The 20,424-nt window shown below is 34.0% G+C and overlaps 1 protein-coding gene across 4 annotated transcripts in view; it reads right to left on the reverse strand.

The window, feature by feature from the left end:
* Positions 1-20,424, reverse strand: part of LOC145266963 (cytoplasmic aconitate hydratase-like) — a 135,685-nt gene that overhangs the window by 37,132 nt on the left and 78,129 nt on the right. For 2 of the 4 annotated variants that reach the window (XM_080122799.1, XM_080122797.1), the window contains exons 5-9: positions 19,105-19,179; positions 13,596-13,665; positions 11,699-11,882; positions 9,377-9,516; positions 3,287-3,458 (exon numbers count right to left, since the gene is read on the reverse strand). In XM_080122799.1, coding sequence (XP_079978925.1) covers positions 3,287-3,458; positions 9,377-9,516; positions 11,699-11,882; positions 13,596-13,665; positions 19,105-19,179 — 641 coding nt within the window. The remainder of the gene's footprint in view (positions 1-3,286; positions 3,459-9,376; positions 9,517-11,698; positions 11,883-13,595; positions 13,666-19,104; positions 19,180-20,424) is intronic. The other 2 variants (XM_080122800.1, XM_080122798.1) reach the window with 1 other exon arrangement.

A 20,424-nucleotide genomic window follows, 5' to 3' on the forward strand; every position in this document is an offset into this window, starting at 1 on the left:
GGTAGGTAATTTTCCGTTTCGATTTAAACAAGACGAGCACAATTTTTCACCTGCTAACACGATTGAAGTTGTTTTTTTATGTTTTTTTTTAATAATTCAGATAATATTCAGGTAATATTCAGATAATATCGGATAATATTCGGGTAATATTCAGATAATAATTCAGATAATATTCAGGTAATTCCAACTGCATAATTTGGAAGCTACCATTGTAACTTATTAGAATTGACAAAAAAACAAATCAGTTGAAACCATTTTTTTTTATCTCGTCCCAATAGTGTAGAATCACCTCATTTTTACTGCTTCCTTTTTCTGGTTGAATTATAAAAAAAAAATAAAAAATATTGCATTGTTTAACAAAGATATATATATATATATATATATATTTTTAAATATTGGATTTTCCACTATAAAGGATAAAATAGGTTGTCCATTTTCAAGGACTTTTCTAAGTTTTTCAAGGCCTTCTCCAGACAAAATTAAAATTTTCAAAACAAAATTGATATATAAACAATGATATAATAAACCAAAAAACTTGACAACAGGAGAAAGTCATTTTCATTTAAATCTTGAAGTCGTTTTAAAGGTCACACAGTTATTTACATGAAGTTCTATAACGTATAGTATTAATGCTGGAGTCCCTTAGGGGCCAATTCTGGGTCCAACTCTTTTGCTGATCTACATTAACGATCTTCCAAATCACATCTTTAGATCATTTGTAGACATTTATGCTGACAACACTACAATCTATGGCAGCACATCAAAGGCTATAAACGACCAAGTTCTCTCTGATTCTCTCTCCTCTGATCTTGAGTATGTGGTACAGTGGGGGAAAAAGTGGCTGGTTAGTTTTAATGCATCTAAAACCAAGCTTCTATCTTTACATCATTAACGTTCGGACCCCCATCTGGCATCAATTGAAATGAATGGCTCTCGTCTTGGGGGGAGGGGGTTCAAGTTTTGACAAGCTTCTGGACTTGACCTTTACTCCTGATCTAAAATGGAATACGTAGATCAAATTCATTGCCAAGGTCTCTGGAAAAATAATGGGATCCTTCTATCGATCCAGTAGATATCTACCTGCTGCTGTAATTCTCTACCTATATAAAAGCCAGGTACGTTCAAGGATGGAGTATTGCTGTCACATCTGGGCAGGAGTTGCTAGGAAGACCTTATCCTGCCTTGATAGAGTTCAGAATAGACTTCGTAGCCTAATGGGATGCCCTTTTCTCTTCCCTGCAACCTCTTTCTCACAGAAGAGACGTTGCGAGCCTGTCTTTGTTTTATCGTTATTTTCATGGAAAGTGCTCGTCTGAGCTCCAATCCATGGTCCCCTCCTCACCAAACATTCACAAGAAATACTGGTTTGGCTGTAAACACTATCAATAATTTCCCTCACTCTTTATCTGTGCCTAAACCTAAACGTAGATTCCATGAACAAAGCTCCTTTCTTAGAACTGCACACCTGCGGAACTCTCTTCCGTTTACCTGCTTTCTAGCTGACTACAATATGGCCATCCTCAAGTCCAATGTAAACAAGTTCTTGATGAGCCATTCCCCTTAAGTAATCCAATTTATCAAATTTACACTTCTAACAATTACTATGATTCTGTCCTTTTGACCACTGTATACTCTTTAACTCTTATCCTCAGGTGGCCTCTGGGCCTTGATAAGTGGTGATTCCTTTGAAAAAAGAAAAAAAAAAAAAAGTGCAACAAACTGGTCAATTATTTCACCACTACACTTTATCATTCAGTGATTTTGAATCTTTTTCAGTTCTTGTTTAGTTTAAAGCTTTTTTTTTTTTTTTTTAGCTTAGTTCAGTCTCAGAGGCTGGCTTTCTGAAAGCATTTTATTTTTAATATATATCAACATAAATTTTTACCGGACATAAAGAATACAATTTTCAGGGCCTTTTCAAGACATTTTCCATATTTTCACAAATGTTACAAGGTAACGATAGAAATAAGGCCTTTTCAAGACATTTTCCATATTTGCACAAATGTTACAAGGTAATGATAGAAATAAGGCCTTTTCAAGACATTTTCCATATTTTTACAAATGTTACAAGGTAACAATAGAAATAAGGCCTTTTCAAGGCAAAAGTCAAAATTCAAGGATTTTTTCAAGTCTGTGCAAACCCTGGTCAAATTAAAAAGAAAATTATATCTGTATTTAAAAGTTTAGCTTGAAGCTTTTTTTTTTTAGCTTAGCCAATCCAGTTTTTGTTTCAGAGGTTGACTTTCTGAAAGTATTTTCTTTTTTAATATATCGACAAAATTTTTTACTGGACATAAAAAATACCATTTTCAAGGCCTTTTCAACACACTTTCCACATTTTTAGGGAGTTTTCAAGGTAATAATAGAAATTTCAAACCTATGTGAACCCTGATAAAACTGGAAGTAAAAAAAAAGACAAAGTCGGGTCACTTTTCAATTCAAGCTTGCACGATTATAGAAAGCGATTCTTAACACGGGGGGGGGGGGGTGATATTGAAAAAAATTTCACATTTGCTTAAAAATTATTTTGTTTATAAAATTAAAACTACTTGATTAAATTATATGATTTTTGGAATACAATATTTTCTTTCCGTCATGGGAACATACTTCATACAAAGTTTTTTTTTTTTTATAAAAATTTGTTTAAAATCAACCGAGTTTCGATGATATAACGTCATCATCAGGAATAGAATCAATTTGTGTTTTCTTTTTTTTTCTTTCTCGCGGCATGATGTCACTAGAAAATTTATATCCGCGAGATTTTCAATGACTTTTTCAAAATGTTTGAATCAGGGAGATTGCATGGCTTGAATACATGGAGTTAAAAAAAAAAAAATTTCAATTTTATTAATTAAAAAAAAATTTTTTCCACAAGAAAAAAAAAAAAAAAAATAATAATTTGATGCCTGATAATTAGGGCTATGACAGAGAATATTCTTTTCACTATTTTGACACTCGATTATATATCAGTTAATATCATATATATTTTTAGATAGCGTGATGTGGTTCTCGATTGATTAACGGTGTCGGATATATACTTGAGAGTCAAAACAATGACAAGAATATTCTCTTGTCATAGCCCTACTGATAATGATGCATATCGTGGAAAGTTGGTTTTAAACAAATAAATCTGCAATGCATTGTCTTTTAAAGTTACAAATTTCAATTTTATCAATTTAAAAAGTAAATTTTTTTTCCTTTTTATTTATTTTGAAATAAGGTTGTGCTTCATTTTATTTTCTTGAATTGCTCAAAAGAACCATAAATTTAGCAAAATATGATTTACCAGTTTGCACAAGATAATCCAGGCTTTTCTGATCGACAGCAAAATAGCCAATCGTGGCCCCATATTCTGGACACATATTAGAGATTGTTGCTCGATCTGCGATAGACAATTGAGCCACACCAGGTCCATAGAATTCAACAAATTTCCCAACCACACCAATAGCTCGGAGATTCTGTCGAGAGAAACAAAAAAAAAAAAAAAAAAAAAAAAAAAAAAAGGAAAAAACTAAATTTAAATAATAAATATATTGGTCAGGATGGAATATAAACAAGTTAAGCATGCATGGTCCCCGTGGGTTCACAATGAACAAGGCATAAAAAAAATGACTAAGTTCAGCATTTGCCCCCACCCATCCATTTTGCCCCAAAAGTCCCTAGGGGATGTCAAATTCTGGTGAAAATGGACAAACGCTGCAGTTTTAGACCTTAACATATGTAAATTTGAGTTCTGCACCATGAAAAAAAAGAAATGACTAAGTTCATCATTTGCCCCCCCCCCCCCCTCATTTAGCCCCAGAAGCCCCCAAGGCCTTAACATATTTAAATTTGAGTTGAACACCATGCAAAACTGCTAAATAGACATATACAGAAAATTTTGGACAAATATGGTAAAATACTCCCAAAAATGAAATGTTTTTATTAGCCCTAAAAGAGCCCTGGGGGCACACCCAAGAGTTACCGCGAAGTATAGACAAACAAAATTATATAGAAATCAGTTAGTTACAACTTTTCAGAAAGTTTTATTAAAATCCAAGGCATCAATTATTTTTAATAAGCACAAAAGTGTCAATTTTAACCATTTTAACCCAAAAGGCATCCCTAATGAGGCAACTGGAGTTTTCCAGGAAAATCTGTTCTGTTACTTTTTTACTCATATCATGTTTAATGTTTGTACAAAATTTCAAAAAATTCCTGGTTATTGAGAAAAATGCGGACAGATGAACAGATAAAGGAGGACCAAAAAATAATTTAATTATGAAAAAAAAAAAAATTATCCATAAAATATTTTAGGCTTGATAGTGTTGGTGAGGGTGGGGTTCCATGTGTGGATTTTTTTTTTTTTTTGAGGAAGAGGGGAGTAGTTTTTGTTTGTTCCGGTGCTTTTAGACAACACAAACAAACGTAAACAGACTTTGTAAAGGAAAACTAAAACTTAATTTAGGGTTGGGGTTAGGGTTAGTTTAATTTTTGGTTATTATAGGGTATGAATGGGGGCAAAAAAACACTTGGTAGGTAATATGTAGATTGTTTAACAAACGTTATCGCCACTTTTACTTAGCCAAAAATGTGTATTTTGGATTATGTAATCTTTGTTATCAAGAAGAGGATGCTAATGTAATAATTGGACAAAGCCACCCCCCAACAATAAAGAGAAATAACAGAAAAATGTCATTTGAAAAGGTAAAATGAAGCGTGTTTTTGTGACAGAGTCACCGATGCGTGGTAGCAGCATGATACATGTGCGATGTGATGTCACAGCAAAGGAAAAGAAGAAACTAAAAGGAAAGAAAGAAAAAAGAGAAAAACAAGGAAAACCTCCTGTCATTTTTAATAATTAATATCGCTGTCATAACAAATGATTATATCTGATCATAAAAGGTTCAGTAATGATATACATTTTGAGTTTCCCGTTAGTACTATAACAAAATTGTTAAAACTATGAACAGCACATTATTAAATACTAGTGGGACCTGTGGAAATTTCATATGTAACATATTGATGTTGGCATTCTGTGCATAAATGGATACGCCCTGATATTATTGTAGCTCTTTTGTTAAAACTGCAAAAGTATTCATCTAAGCTAACAGAAACGCTCAACATATCACGGCTGTAAAATACGCTTAAATATGATATTTTAATTCTTGCAGATTTCATATATATACTCTATATATATAATCAATTTTCTATCGCTTCTTATATATTATAAAGTAGTGATTTCAAAAATAAAAATATATATATATCCATATGATTTGGGTGCATCAGTTTGAATCAAAACCAAAACTTATGAAGAATATATATATACTAGCAAAAGTACCCGTCGTTGACTAGGTTCAGAAACAGCCTAGAAAATGGACTCTGATTTATGAAAGTATGATAGGTTATGAAAAGGAAGGGTTGTAAATTTGGGTTGAATTTGGGGGTATCAAAACCAAAGCAAAATATGATGAAAGTAAAAATAAAATAGATAAACCTCATAATTTATTATACCATACCTGTTCACACTGAAACACTTATCACAATATTTTGCGGATCCATATTAAAAAAACCTTGTTAAACTTTGTAACATATTTCCATTCTATGGAGGTCAGGTGCGAACGAACAACCCATAATTTTATTATACCATATTTTTTCAAACTGAAACATAATTATCAAAGTATACTTATGCAGATAGATATGAAAAGTCTTTATTAAAGTTTGTGCCTATTTCCATTCTATGGAGGCCTGGCGCGAACACAGACCCCACAATTTTATTATACCATCCCTATTTAAGTTAAAACATACTTATCAAAGTATTCTTATGTACATCTATATCAAAAACACTTGTAAACGTTTTTTTTTAATTTTTAAATTGTTTTATTTCCATACTTTGTGGACCAGGTGCGAACACAGACCCCACAATTTTAATGAAACACCGTTCTGCCAGATCAAACATACCCATTCCTGCGTCTCGATACATCTTCTATCATTATATGTAATCAGTTTTTTGACATAGTCAACCGTATAGGAGCCTATTCGTGACCAGACACACACAGACATTCAGCTTTGTATTTTATATATATATATATATATATATATATATATATATATATATATATATATATACACACTAGACTACCCATGACCCGTTGGGTCAGTATGTTATATTAGCTATTGAATTCATGTATGGTTTGGTTTTTTTTTTTTTTTGGTTGTTTTGTTTTACGACATATCAACCCTTTTCAGGTTATTTAATGCCAAACCCAAAGATTTTGAAGAAAAATTTTTTAATAGAATATATTTGTTGTTTTCAAGTCGGTTTCTATTTAACCCATAGTTGGGACCCTAATAGGTACTACCACTCCAGGTCAGAGTAGACCTGGGAGCAATGGCTATAAAAGGGTGGCTCCACACTCCCCAAAGCCCACAAGCTGAGGCCTCACCACTGGATATAGTTTAAGGTCATATCCAGGACCAGAATTCATGTATGAGCATGACACTTGTGACGTAAAGAAAATAGTTTTTTGTTTTACATAACAGAAACATTTCTATGAAAGTATATTAAAATGAAAAAAGAATATAGATAGATTTCTATGAGTCGTTCTGTTTATAATAATTGATTATTTTTTTAAAAAATTTTTTACAGTTACTGAATTATAAGTGGTTGGCTATACTTATAGGTAAATGTGCACTGAACAGATACCATAATACTTATCATAGTTAAATTCAAATTTTGATATATCTGCTTTTTTTTTTTTTTTTAAAATTTTTTACATCATTCATTTCTGTATTACGTTTAAGTTATTTTAAACCCCACTCTTCCCATGTTAAATAATAATTTCGAAATAATAACGTTAATATTTCAGCGTCCCAATTGTTCTTTTGTTTTTTGTTTATTTTAAACTCCACTCTTCCCATGTTAAATAATAATTTCGAAATAATAACGTTAATATTTCAGTGCGCAGGTCATGCGCGCATGCGCAACCGGATGTCGTAAATCGGAAAGTGGGTTACATACATTGTTACAAGGTCATTTGAGTTTTATAATTATATAGATATATAACTTAAGCTCCTTCAGCTATAATCGAAATCGAAACTGAAACTTATGAAGAATTCTTGATAAAATTATTTATAAAAAAAACAGATTACTTGAATACCATCAGCTATAATCGAAACCGAAATTATTTATGACAAGAAATGGAAGTACATAATAATTAAACGACCTGGATGTAAGCGTGACACAGAAAATAACAAACATGTTATCATATTACTATGTAGATAAATAAATAAAGATAAAACTCATGAATGTAATAGTAAATAATAGGTTAACGGGTATGAGAGGGCGAGGGAAGACAAACAAGAAATAGTTGAAAACTACCACCAATAAACAAATTATGGGCTTTCCCCTCGTCTTTTTTCTTTTCTCCCCCCCCTTGCTTTTCTTTTTTCTTTTACATAGGCATCACCATTTATCAAGGCCAAAAGGCCACTCGAGGATAAGGGTTGAAGCGTGTACAGTAGAAATTGGACAATATAGTAATCGTTAGTAATGGAATTTTGGTAAATTTGTTAACAAGTGGGACGGCTCATCAAGAACTTGTTTACGTTAGACTTGAAGACAACCATATTGTAGTCAGCTGGAAAGCAGGAAAACGGTGTGCACAGGTGTGCAGTTCTAAGAAAGAAGCTTTGTTCATGGAATCTACGTTTAGGTTTAGGCACAGTGGGGGGAATTATTGATAATGTTTTCAGCTAGATGAGGGTTTCTTGTGAAAGTTTGGCGAGAGGGACCACAGACTGAAGCTCAGTCGAACACTTTCCATTCTTATCTTCTCCATCCTTATCCTCCTTTGTCTCTTCCCCTCTTTCCTTCTCTCACCTTCTTCCTTACGTCTCTTTTTCTTCCCCCTCCTTTAACAGATCCTTATAAGTTCAACAAAGGTGTAGCGATAATGAACAGTGAAATCTGGTTTTCGTGGGAAGATACCAAAATACTAATAAAAAGTCACATCCGCCTCTTAACTTACCTAACATACACAACATACACACCATACACTACATACACAACGTACACTATATACACAAGTTCATTTATATTTTTAAGATGGGCAGCGAGCATGACGTGCACAGATAACTTCTCTCTCCAACCTGACTTCTTAAACCCCAACCCTACCTATCTTATTCCTTCACCCCAACACAGACAAAAATCCACACCCACCTAATCTTGTTTCACGCACAGCTGAACCTCGCCCCGTTATCTTTTTTCTAACAGCTTTTTTTTACTGTAAAATGACTTGATTTTTTATTACTAACTTTGCTTTCACATAAGCATGATTGCCTGAAGAGATCTCTAGTTACTAAACACTAGATGACCAAAACATGCTCATGACTGTGTAGCAACAAATTACTGCTTACGTAAAAACAAACTGAAAGTATATATATATATATATATATATATAAATAAACTAGAAGGACACCCGTCCCAGGACAGGTAAAATTAATTCCCAAACAGTTTTGCATCACTTTAAAACCACATAAAGATTAAAATTAAAATATAATATGAAATCTTATGTCTGGAATCTCATTCCAATTTTGCTCCAAGTCCATTACTAATTCTCATTCTAGAAAATATTGAAGGCTTAAGCTTAAGTGGTCTTAAGAAGAAACTGAAATTCAAGGAATCTTGCTTAATCAGTGTCTACTGGCTATTGATAAAATTTAATGCAAATTTGAAACATTTAAATTTTAAAATGGGATGCTGTGCGCATATATTACACTTCCTAAAAACTCTTAAAACTCAAAGAAACTGCAAGTAAAAAGAAATATTTATTATTTGATGTAAAATACTGTTAAAATTTTACCCCCTCTTTGCATAAAACTAAATATAGTCCACATTTGGACCCTTATTCCTTGCAGCCGTGTTCTCAAATCTTGCTTAATCAGTGTGTAATGACTATAGATAAAAATTTTTTTGAATTTTCAAATGAGAAGTTGAAACTTGAAAAAATATTTTTTAATTTATGCCAAATACTACTATTAAAATTGAAGAAAAATCAGAAGTATCTGAATTTGTCTGCAGTGCTTCACCCCTCCCCCTCTTTGTATAAAACTAAATATAGTCCACACTTAGACCATTATTCCCAGCAGCCATGTTCCAAAATTCATGATGATAGAATAATTAATTATTTTGCCTTTATAGTCCAATGTCAGGCATATTTAAGAACACACAAAAGTGACGACAACATATCTGGGAAAGATATTAAAACATTTGATTTTTAAATAGATGTAAAAATAGAATATCAAATTTTTTAAAAATTTTGTTAGGTCATTAAAAATTGAGTTAGTGCAAAGTTGGAGAATGAGGAAGGAATTAAATTGTTCGATTCCTGCTTACCTTTGTAATGGTGAGGACCACATCGGTTGAGGTAGTATATTGGTCCATTTTACCAATCAGTTTATAACCAACAACTTTTGGAAGGATGAGGCTAATGGACTGACCGAGCATCACTGCTTCTGCCTCAATGCCACCAACACCTGCACACAAAAAAACAAACTGAACAAAATAACATTTACACATGAGGAACGTGATGACGGAAGACGAGATCATTGGCAGATTATGAGAGCATTCATTGGTGCTTGTAAAGATAAGCGACAGATCTATTTGATTAAATATGTGATTTTAAGCACAAAACAACAATATAGTAATAGAATATAGTAATAGAATATAGTAATATATCCAAAAATTAAAAATTTGAGTAGAAAAACTGCTATTGTGTTTTTATTAAAAATAAGTCTCTTGCTATAGTGTTTAGTAAAAATAAGCTTATTGCTATAGCTTTTAGTAAAAATAAGCTTATTGCTATAGTTTTTGTAAAAATAAGTCCGTTGCTATAGTTTTTAGTAAAAATAAGTCTGTTGCTATAGTTTTTAGTAAAAATAAGTCTGTTGCTATAGTTTTTAGTAAAAATAAGTTTATTGCTATAGTTTTTGTAGAAATAAGTCTGTTTCTATAGTTTTTAGTAAAAATAAGTCTGTTGCTATAATTTTTAGTAAAAACTAAGTCTGTTGCTATAGTTTTTAGTAAAAAATAAGTCTGTTGCTATAGTTTTTAGTAAAAAATAAGTCCGTTGCTATAGTTTTTAGTAACAATAAGTCTGTTGCTATAGTTTTTAGTAAAAATAAGTCCGTTGCTATAGTTTTTAGTAAAAATAAGTCCGTTGCTATAGTTTTTAGTAAAAATAAGTCCGTTGCTATAGTTTTTAGTAAAAATAAGTCTGTTGCTATAGTTTTTAGTAAAAATAAGTCTGTTGCTATAGTTTTTAGTAAAAATAAGTCCGTTGCTATAATTTTTAGTTAAAATTTGGTAATTGATTGAAGATGACATTACTAACGTTCCCCCTCCAAAATGCTAGAGAAAAACTCACAGTAATAACGCTGGCGTCCCTTAAGGTTCCATCTTTGAACCAACTCTCTTCTTGATCTTCATAAATGATCTCCCAAACCACATTCTTAGATCATTCGTAGACATTTATGCAGACGACACCACAATCTATGACAATGCTTCAAAGGGCAGCAATGACCAAGATCTTTCTGATTCTCTCTGTTCTGATTTTGAGAACGTGGTGCAATGGGGGAAAAGGTGGCTGGTTAATTTTAATGCAGCGAAAACCTAGCTTCTCTCTTTCCATCATAATTACTCTGACCCTCATCACAGCCCAATTCAAATGAATGGCTCTCATGATAGGGAAGCTCCATGTCATCACAAGCTTCTGAGACTGACCTTCACTCCTGATCTGAAATGGAACATATACATCAAATCTGTTGCCAATATCGCTGGAAAAATGGTTGGATCACTCTACTGCTCCAGTAAGTATCTCACTGCCGATGCAATCCTCGATCTATATAAGAACTAGGTACACCCTAAAATGGAGTACTGTTACCACATCTGGACAGGAGCTGCTCGCCGCACCCTATCCAGCCTTGACGAGTTCAATGCCAATTTTGAAACCTAGTAGGTGATACCCTTTTCTCTTCTCTGCAAACTCTTTTCCACAGAAGAGACGTTGCAAGCCTGTCTTTGCTCTTTCATTATTTTCATGGCAAGTGCTCGACTGAACTCCAATTTATGGTCCCCCCCCCTGTTAAACTTCCACAAAAAAACACTCAACTAGGTACAACCGTTATATACAATTTTCTTCATTCTCTAACTATGCCTAAATCTAAACGCAAATTCCATGAACAAAGTTTCTTTCCCAAAACTGCCCGCCTGTGGAACACTGTTCCACTGGCCTGCTTCCCAGTTGAATACAACATGGTAACCTTCAAATCCAATATAAGCAAGTTTTTGTTGAGCCCTTCCCATAAATAATCAAATTCTACCCAATTTACACCATTAATGATTACTATACTACCATCTTACATTCATTAACCCTTACCCTTGAGTGGCCTTCAGGCCTTGATAAATGGTGACTCTCAAGTAGAAAGAAAAAGGGGGAAAGAAGTATAACGAAAAAAATAAATAGTCTGCAAAACTTCCGTAAATTTTGTGATTATCTCCCCTTGCCTCAAATTGAACTCTGCTTCCAAAAATGAAAACCAAAGAAAAATAAACTGCAGAATTACATGAGAGTCTCCTGGGCAACATCGGGTAGGAACAGCTAGTATCTTACAAGGGGGAAAGGGCTGACAAAAAGAGAAGAAAGAAAGTTATTCTCACCCCAACCAACAACTCCAAGTCCGTTGATCATAGTAGTGTGCGAGTCAGTGCCTACCACAGAGTCCGGGTAGAGCAGGCCGTTGACGTTGAAAACCACTCGAGCAATGTACTCCAAGTTGATTTGATGTACAATGCCGCTCCCCGGGGGAAGAACATGCATATTTTTTAACTTTTTAGCACCCCACTGTCAAGACAAAATAACAAAAAAAAAAAAAAATATATAAAAAATTGTAAAATAGAAAATTTGATAGATTATTGGAAACAAATAATAATAAAAAAAAGCAATGTTAATTAACAACTAAAAAATTTTTAATTATAATTGTCTGTTGGGGGGGATGCAATTGAAAACAAAGCCCTATATACAGAGAAAACAACTTTGCAGAAGTAAAAATTTACGTTTTATTTGAATTATTTAGACTATCATTCTCATATTGGGTGTTTAAGAGAAAAAAGATTATGATCAAGGGGAAATAACTTCTTTTCTGTTTCAGGCGGAGTCACCTCCCTTTTACCTCTGTTATGATAGTCCTCATATAGTGATTCAAGAATGGGACAACACAGATGCTGGCAGGTGCCATTAAAAGGGATGACTTTGAATCGGGTAAGTGAAGATGGAGATATATTACTTCAATCAAATGTTGGTAATATCGGACTAAGACTGATGGATGTAATTTGTATCGTTCTGTGTTGCCTCCTAGTGTGATACTATGAAGGTGACCCATGAGTCACTAAGTGCTGGGGGGGGGGGAACAATAGATAGGAAGCGTCATACAAATGTACAATGAAATAGGAAGTAGCAAACAATGAATTTGTAGGTATTTTTAGATCGAGCCTTTTAGATTTGACAATGACAATAGAAGCCTACAGATTTGACAGTGACAATACAAGCCTACAGACTACAAGAGAAGGGCAGCTTCCGGGTGGCCGGGGTGGGGCAACTTCAGATACCTACGCAGAGAAGACAGTCAGTTGACTATTAGATACCGTTCGCGGTGGATGGGAGCTGATAACGACAACGGTTAGACAGTTTTTAAAGTTGACTGCGAAACAGAGATAGAGCCGGATTGCGACTGACAGACCAATGTAACAGCGATAGAACATGGAGAAGACACACACACACTTTCAAGTCCAACCGTCAAATATATGTGAAACATTGGCTTTGTTTTTTTCCTTTCTTGTTCCACAACTTATTTTTTTTCCACTTTGTGACCAGTGTGCATTCCGTTGGCAGCCGCCAGTGTGACATGATGACACGGCCAACGAGAACGATGAAGAGATGGAGGTAGTAAACCACAGCACACTCAACTATGGGGTCGGCGGTTTGTCGAAGGGGAGGCTGTCACACTTTTAAATAAAATGTCTACATCAAGTCAACTGTGTGGATTTTCATTTTTTCGCCTACTGTCATTCCCATGCATATCCATCTTCAAGCATAATCTTCTAATCTTCTGCAAGGCTTTAGTTATCATATATCAACATCCCTATTCAGAATAGTGTTATGTTTCGGCCAATGTAACCTTCGTCAGGTGTGTCTTGTTGAACTCTGTAATCTATGCAGAATTTTGAAGTTCTGCATATGATGTCATGTCTTCTGCCCACATATCATCGCTTTCCTTTGCACAGTCCGGTTTTCCAGACATAGTTAATTTCTGTTGACCTCCTGCCTGAAACAAACTGGATATATGTACGAGCTAACATTTTTGTTCAAGTAAAAATTTTACTACTTATTTGGATTATATATATATATATATATATATATATATATATATATATATATATATGGAAAATCATCCTGAAGTTATGCCATCAATTTTCTGAACACCTTGTATATATTCCACTCAATAATTAAAAGGCTGATACGGAATGAACAAAAACCATTATTGAAGGCTTGTGTTACCTTAAGAAACCTGAATCTTTCTTCATTTCTATCAAATTCTTTCTCTTCATTCAATCTGACAGCATCAGAACTGTAAAAAAAAAAAAAAAATTTTTTAACATGAATTCATTCAACAACTTTCGCAGAGGAATTCTTTTAATCATATTGTTAGAATTTTGAAACGAATAATTAAAGGATCAAATAGACACAGATTGTTCGCTTAATCAATAAAGTATATTGAATGAATAAATGTGGGCTAGTTACACACACACACACACATTAGTGTTGGGCCGATTAATTAGAATCGAGAATCAGAAAAGTCAGAAATTTTGGGGGTTATCGGAATTGGTATCTGAAAAAAATTGTGCCTATTTTCCAATGCCAAAATATGATTCCGTAAATTATATTTTTATTTGATTTTGTTTAAAACAAAATCTTCCGCTGCTGGTTGTAAATATAAAATAAATATTTATTGATTTTAAACTACTAGTAATCATATTTGCATAAAAAGTTTTTTTTAAATTAGTGAAAGTTTGTTTACACATTTCATAGTGCCAGGATGATTAATCGCAATCGGACTCGGGACTCGTAAAAAAAAAAAAAAAAAAAAAAAAAAAAAAAGTTGTGGGTATCAGAATCGGTATAGGAATCGGAAAATTTGTGCCTATTTTCCAATGCAAAAACGATTCCTTTAATTATCATTTTTGTTTACAAAACAAAATCTTCCACTGCGGGTAGTAATGAAAAAATGACAAATATTTATCGATTTTAAATTATCAGTAAAACTAAAAGCTATAGATCACCCCATCCCCACACAAATATATTTTTATGTTTGATAAAACGTATGCACATTTAACATGGGTTTTACCATGATTGTGAAAAAATTTCAACTTTAAAGTTAAATATTTAACGATTGCTAAAGAATCCGAATAGGTAATTGTACCGGAATCAAAAATTTAATATGGAATTGGTAACTGTATAAAAATCAGAAAAAATAATGGAATCGTCCCATCACTAATATATATAACATTTCTCTTTGTCAGTCTTTGCCATTTTTTGTTGGAAACTACTGCGCTGATCTTTGTTATCATAAGGTGCAGCAAACTAAGTATTATGGTATCCATTCAATGCACAGTTAGGAATAAATAGGGGTTAGTATATAATGCAAAAATAAGTACATATTCGACCATGACTTTGGCATAAAGCACTCATTCTAAGTCAACAGGCTGTAACTTTTGCCTGTTTTTTATTGACTAAAAAGCCTAATCACAAAAATCAATAAAATGTCCTTTTTCAAAACCAATATGCAAATTAGTTGAACTTGAGACTGATATTGCATATACATGAGCAGCATGTAAAAAAGATATTGCGTGTCGATTGTGTAAAGTTGAATTTGAAATAGGTTGTTCCAATTTTAGTGTTTGTGCAAGAAATCGAACCCAACTTTCGCAATTTTTAGACATAGTCTTTAGTTCTCTCCCACTCCAAGAACTGAGACACCAGGGTCGGAAAGTGGGATTGAAAAGTCAGCACCCCAAGGAGGGACACTCTGATCTACAAAAAGTGCCGAGGGGGGGGGCAGCCCTGCCGGCATTCCACGGTAAGGGCACCTCTTCTCAAACAGAGAATGCAAAGTCTGGGAGGGTTGGACCTCCTAAAACTGCATAGAACTAGCATTACACCGCAATCAATAGGAACCAGATCATTAAAGGAATGGTCTAATCTCTGTTGATTTTGGGGTCCAGGGATAAAACTCCCTAACCGCTGTGCAGTAGATATTATATATAGTTTGTATCTGTGGTGATATGTTTCCCTAAAATACGACTTCAAATTGTTTTTAAAAATAAATTAAGAGATTTTTATTCTTTGAACATTTTTCACATTCGTATTCAGAGACATCATGAATTGGAAGGCTGCAAGGAAGGTAAGCTCTCTCTACTGTGCTAAAACGCTACTCATACCTGAGAGTATCCTGTATCTCTACAAGGCCACGGTTCGCCCATGCACAGAGTATTGTTGTCACATCTAGGTTGATGCATCTAACACCAGTCTCTTGTTCCTAAACAGGATTAAAAAAAGTGTTGTCACCCTAATAGGTCCTGAACTATCAACTATACTCCAACCTGTCCCATCACTGAAACGTGGCATCCTTGTGTCTGTTTTACAAGCATTTCAATGGCAAGTGCTCTGACAAACTCCGAGCACTAGTACCCCCTCAACGATAATACCCTTGATAAACCCGACAAGCAGCAAAATCCCACCCTTACACTATAGAGATCCCTAGATGCTATAAAGCCTTCTACTCGAATAGCTTTTTCCTTCGGACTGCTGTACTTTAGAATTCCCTCCCGGGCCTTTGCTTCCGTGACTGTACTGACATGCAGAAATTCAAGTGTAAAGTGAAGGGACATCTCGCAGCCCAACTCCATAAATAGTAACCCTCATGACTAAGTGGCCCTGTGCCTTGTTTGGGGTGAAACGTCAACAAAAAAAAAAAATTGGGGAGGGGGGAATCACCCTGTAACAAACTGGTGCAAGTGGAAAAAATAAAAGGAACATGAAATTGACTTTTATAAAAGGAAATGAGCATAAAAGTCATGTAACGTTATGTTTGCACACCTGTTAACATGTAGAGACCCAACATGTTGTAGACTCAGTCACAATGAACATAAGAAAAAAAGACGAAAGACATTCAACTCCGTTTCAGGTTTTAACAAAAGACCTTATTACTCTTTCTCCAGTCATGCGCGAGTTCTCATCTCAGCAGCGACGTCACCCAAGGATCTCTAACCTGATCGTAATCATCGGTCTGTGCACGTCTTCTTTTTAGAACCTTTTTCTCTTTCCTTACCGTGACGTCGCACACGGCTCAGTCATTTGTTGGGCATTCATAACTAAATTGTGTGTAATGAAGCGGTGCACTCTTATTGTAACAGAGTGTTGGCAAACTAAAAAAATCAGCAGCAGCTGCAGGATAGATGACTAGCGAAAATATTAGTAGCAGCAACCGTTTTAGCGATATGCAAAGTAGTAAGTGTGCGTGAGTTTGCGTGACAAGAAAAGGAGAGAAAAATATACCACATGGTCAAGAGGAAAACGCGTGAAAGCGAGGGTGAAAAAGCACTGGCTAGGACTGGTGTGAGGTGGCAGGGAGAGAGACTTTTAAAAAGCACATGTAATATGACAGAATTGTAAAACGTGTGTGCAAAAAGACTTTTGAAAGAGAATGAAATGCATTTTTGTTGAAGAACCACGAATTAACGCATTTTGTTTGCACTAAAAAAAAATGCAGTCAAATTTTTATATCTTTCCTTTTTTTTGTGTTTATTCCTTTGCGACAAAGTCTTGTTGTTGTTGAAATGTAACAACATGGTTAAAGTGCCACATTATACGTGATTGACAAGTCAGGGATAGACTGAAATTTATTTATACCAAATATGGTTGGATTACAAAAAGGCTTATAAAATTTTTAAAGGATTTTTTTTTTTTTTTTTTTTGGAATGCATCAAAAACCGAGTTTTAAAAGTTGAGAACAAAAAGGGAGAGAGTAGAGATCGAAAGTTTTGGGAAGGAGAAGGAGGGGGGTGATAAACATGTCGAGTTGGAGCAGGAAAAAGAAATGGATGCAATCAACAAATCAAAAGAAACAAGGAAAAAAATTAAAATATTGCAGAGATTTCTAAAAAAGAAACAACAATTAAAAACAAAAATTAAAAAAAATAACAATATGTAAAAAAAAAGAGAAAAATACAAAAGCAATTATTCTCGTATTCTTTAGTCCCATTAATTTTCAAATACTATCATATTGTAATCTATATATATAAAAGCAAAAATGTGTGTATGTATGTTCGTTTTTTGTGTATGTCCAAGAAAGGCTTTTTTCAGAGAAGCGTCGGTTGGCTTGCAACTTCTTAAAACTTTTTATATCACATATAAATTGTAATATCTCTGAGTTAACAACGGAGCTCGCCTGTCTATTTAATTTGCTCGACTTCGGGAAGATAAATATTCAACAGTTTTCACTTGCCGCAGGTAGATTAGTCTTTTTCCTATAATAAAAGCGACACTAATTCTGGCAGTATTTTTCCGGTTGCCATCGCCGGAAATGTCTGAAAGCAATCAGCTTTGATCAATATGAAAATATTTTCCTTATATCAGACAATTGCTATTCAAATTGGACAAGGGGAGCTGCCCCCCTCCCCCAACACACATCTTGAGAAAATAAAAATAAAAACCCCGCAGTCAAAGTTGACCTCATTAAGTCATTAAAATGCGCACCTGCCAAATCTAAGTAATTAAATAAATTCAAACTTGTTTCTGTTTGTATGTCGCGGTGGCATAACGGTTAATGTCGCATGTTTTTTTTTCACACTTTGCCTCAAGGGTTTGGGTTCGATCCTTATACTCACCAACCAAAACTTTTTTTATTTAATTATACTATTAAAATACAGATTATTTATTCAAAAGCTGTATTCTATATAATTATATATTTCAGAGATGTACCATGATTTCATTGAGATGGATTGATTTTTTTTTTTTAACATTTAAAAGGCCCTTAAAAATCTGGCCTCAACTAAGGAAATGATTTTTAAAGAAAATTGGTTGCATTCTGGACTATGTAGCCTAAATATTGGAAGTTTACATAGAAGGTCATGTGAGATGGTTTAGTTTCTTTAGAGATGTATTAACCCATTGTGATTCCAAGAAACTAATTACAGATGTAATTCTGCTCAAATGATTTTGAAAAAGAATACAATATATAATCTGCATTGGATTGGAAATGAAAAAAAAAGAAAGGTGGCGTTTTTTTTTTTTTTACAAGGAAGTCACCACTTATCAAGGCCCGAAGGTCACTCGAGGATAAGGGTTAATGAATGTAAGGTGGTAGTGTAGTAATCGTTAATGATGTAAGTTGGGTTGAATTTGATTTGAGGGGACAATTCAACAAGAACTTGTTTACATTGGATATGAAGACTACCATATTGTAGTAGTTCAGGAAGCAGGCCAGTGGAACAGTGTTCCAAATTTTTATTGTTATGAAAAAAAGTTGTTTTTTTTTTCTTTTGTACAACAGTTTTTGTTACTCACAAATAATTTCATAAGAGTTGGTTTTACCATGCTTAGATAAAAACCAGCACCTTATAAATGGACTGATGAAATAAATGTTCCCTGAAAACTGATTGTTCACGGCGTAACCAAATCACCTAATAGGGATATTTCTCAGAGTTAGAAAAATAGAATATCCACAAAAAAAAAAAAAGAAAGAAAAAAAAAAGAAAGAAAAAAAAAACCGGGTCATTCTCTGCATAAATATCAATATTGTTTAAATGTTGACGGTAAGCGATAGAAACAAGAAACATAAAAATCAGAAATAAAATGAGAAAATAATGAAACTAAAAAATTATAATAGAGCACTGTTGTAGTAATATTAATAGCAAAGCAACAAAAGTATTTTGGGGCAGGGCAGGGGACTGTTGGAGAGGGCAAGGAGTGAAAGAGAGAGAGAGAGAGAGAGAGAGCAGTGCCTTACCCAGCCTTTTGACTCGACCCACTACTGCTACAACTGGAGTCACCGCCTCCGGGATTGGGGGAGTACCGGGACACGCTGCAATGACAGACAAAGGTTTTTCTTTTCAAGGCGTGAATATAATGTAATGGTGACCCGGGAAAGTAACAAGAGAAAAAAATAAAATGAAAATAAACTTTAGGGTAAGGGTTATGGTTAAACAACATTTCGTTTCGTTTTGGTTTATCTGCTCTTCGTGTCATACCAACCCCTTTTGTGGATGGTTCATTTAACACCAAACCATAACCCCACACATGTTTATCTGCAAGATTATCTCAAAAGATAATACCTATTAAAATAATCCTCGGACTATTCCCAAACTGATGAGAGTCATCGCAGCAAAACAAGGGCAATATCGATAGAGGAGCGTGTCAGAGTTATTGACCATTTTACACATCATACCCATGTGCGATAAAATAAATGTAACGTTGTTCGGGAACCAACATGTTGTAACTTCAGTCAAAAAGCAAAGAATAGAAAAGAACTTCAACTCTCTGTTTCTTTGTAACGATATTTCCTTAATGTTACGGCCGTGATGTCGCCCATGTGACCATAGTCTCGAGCGTCATTCATGCCTCTAACATGATCTCAAACGTTATTTCTTCTCTAATGTGATTGTCCTTTTTAAAGTCTTTATTTTTCCCTACTGATGACATCATTTTGTATGCATCTGCTATGTTACATAAAGACTGTTGGCCATTTATAACTGAAACTTGGTGAGCAAGACTGATTAAAGTAGTGGAGAGAGAATTGTTGAAATAGATTCAAGTTTTAATTTGGATTATTTGGACTGCTATGTAACGTTTTAGCCGATGTAACCTTCGACTTTCTTCAGAGGCATATTTTCGAATTTGGGAATCTTAGTTGAACACTGGAAGTTCAGTAACGTCGTTAATAACCCATACCATGATTCAATACTAAATGTCTGTGACAAGGACAAAGGGATAGGAGATAGAAATGGTGCAGGGAAATGAAGGTTCATGACTGCAGAGGGTAGTTGTTACTGAAGGATAAAATTATTGTCAAAAAAAAAAAAAAGATTGTTTTTTTAAGCTTAAAAACTTTAAGAAATAAGCGATTCTTTAAACAGCAATTTTTTTTTTAACTAGCAGGCTACCTGGCATTACTCAATCGTAAAACAAGTCTTAAATATATTTTAAATTTATGTAAATTTTGTATTTATTACTATAGAACCAATCCTATATTATTATACTAGCAGTTCAACCTGGCTTTGCTTGGGCCCTATGTACTGTTCATAACGTTATGTGCATGTGCATATATATA

Source organism: Euprymna scolopes, chromosome 42 (assembly GCF_053919585.1).
Source record: "Euprymna scolopes isolate OS-2025 chromosome 42, ASM5391958v1, whole genome shotgun sequence".
In the NCBI taxonomy this organism is placed as follows: Eukaryota; Metazoa; Mollusca; class Cephalopoda; order Sepiida; family Sepiolidae; genus Euprymna; species Euprymna scolopes.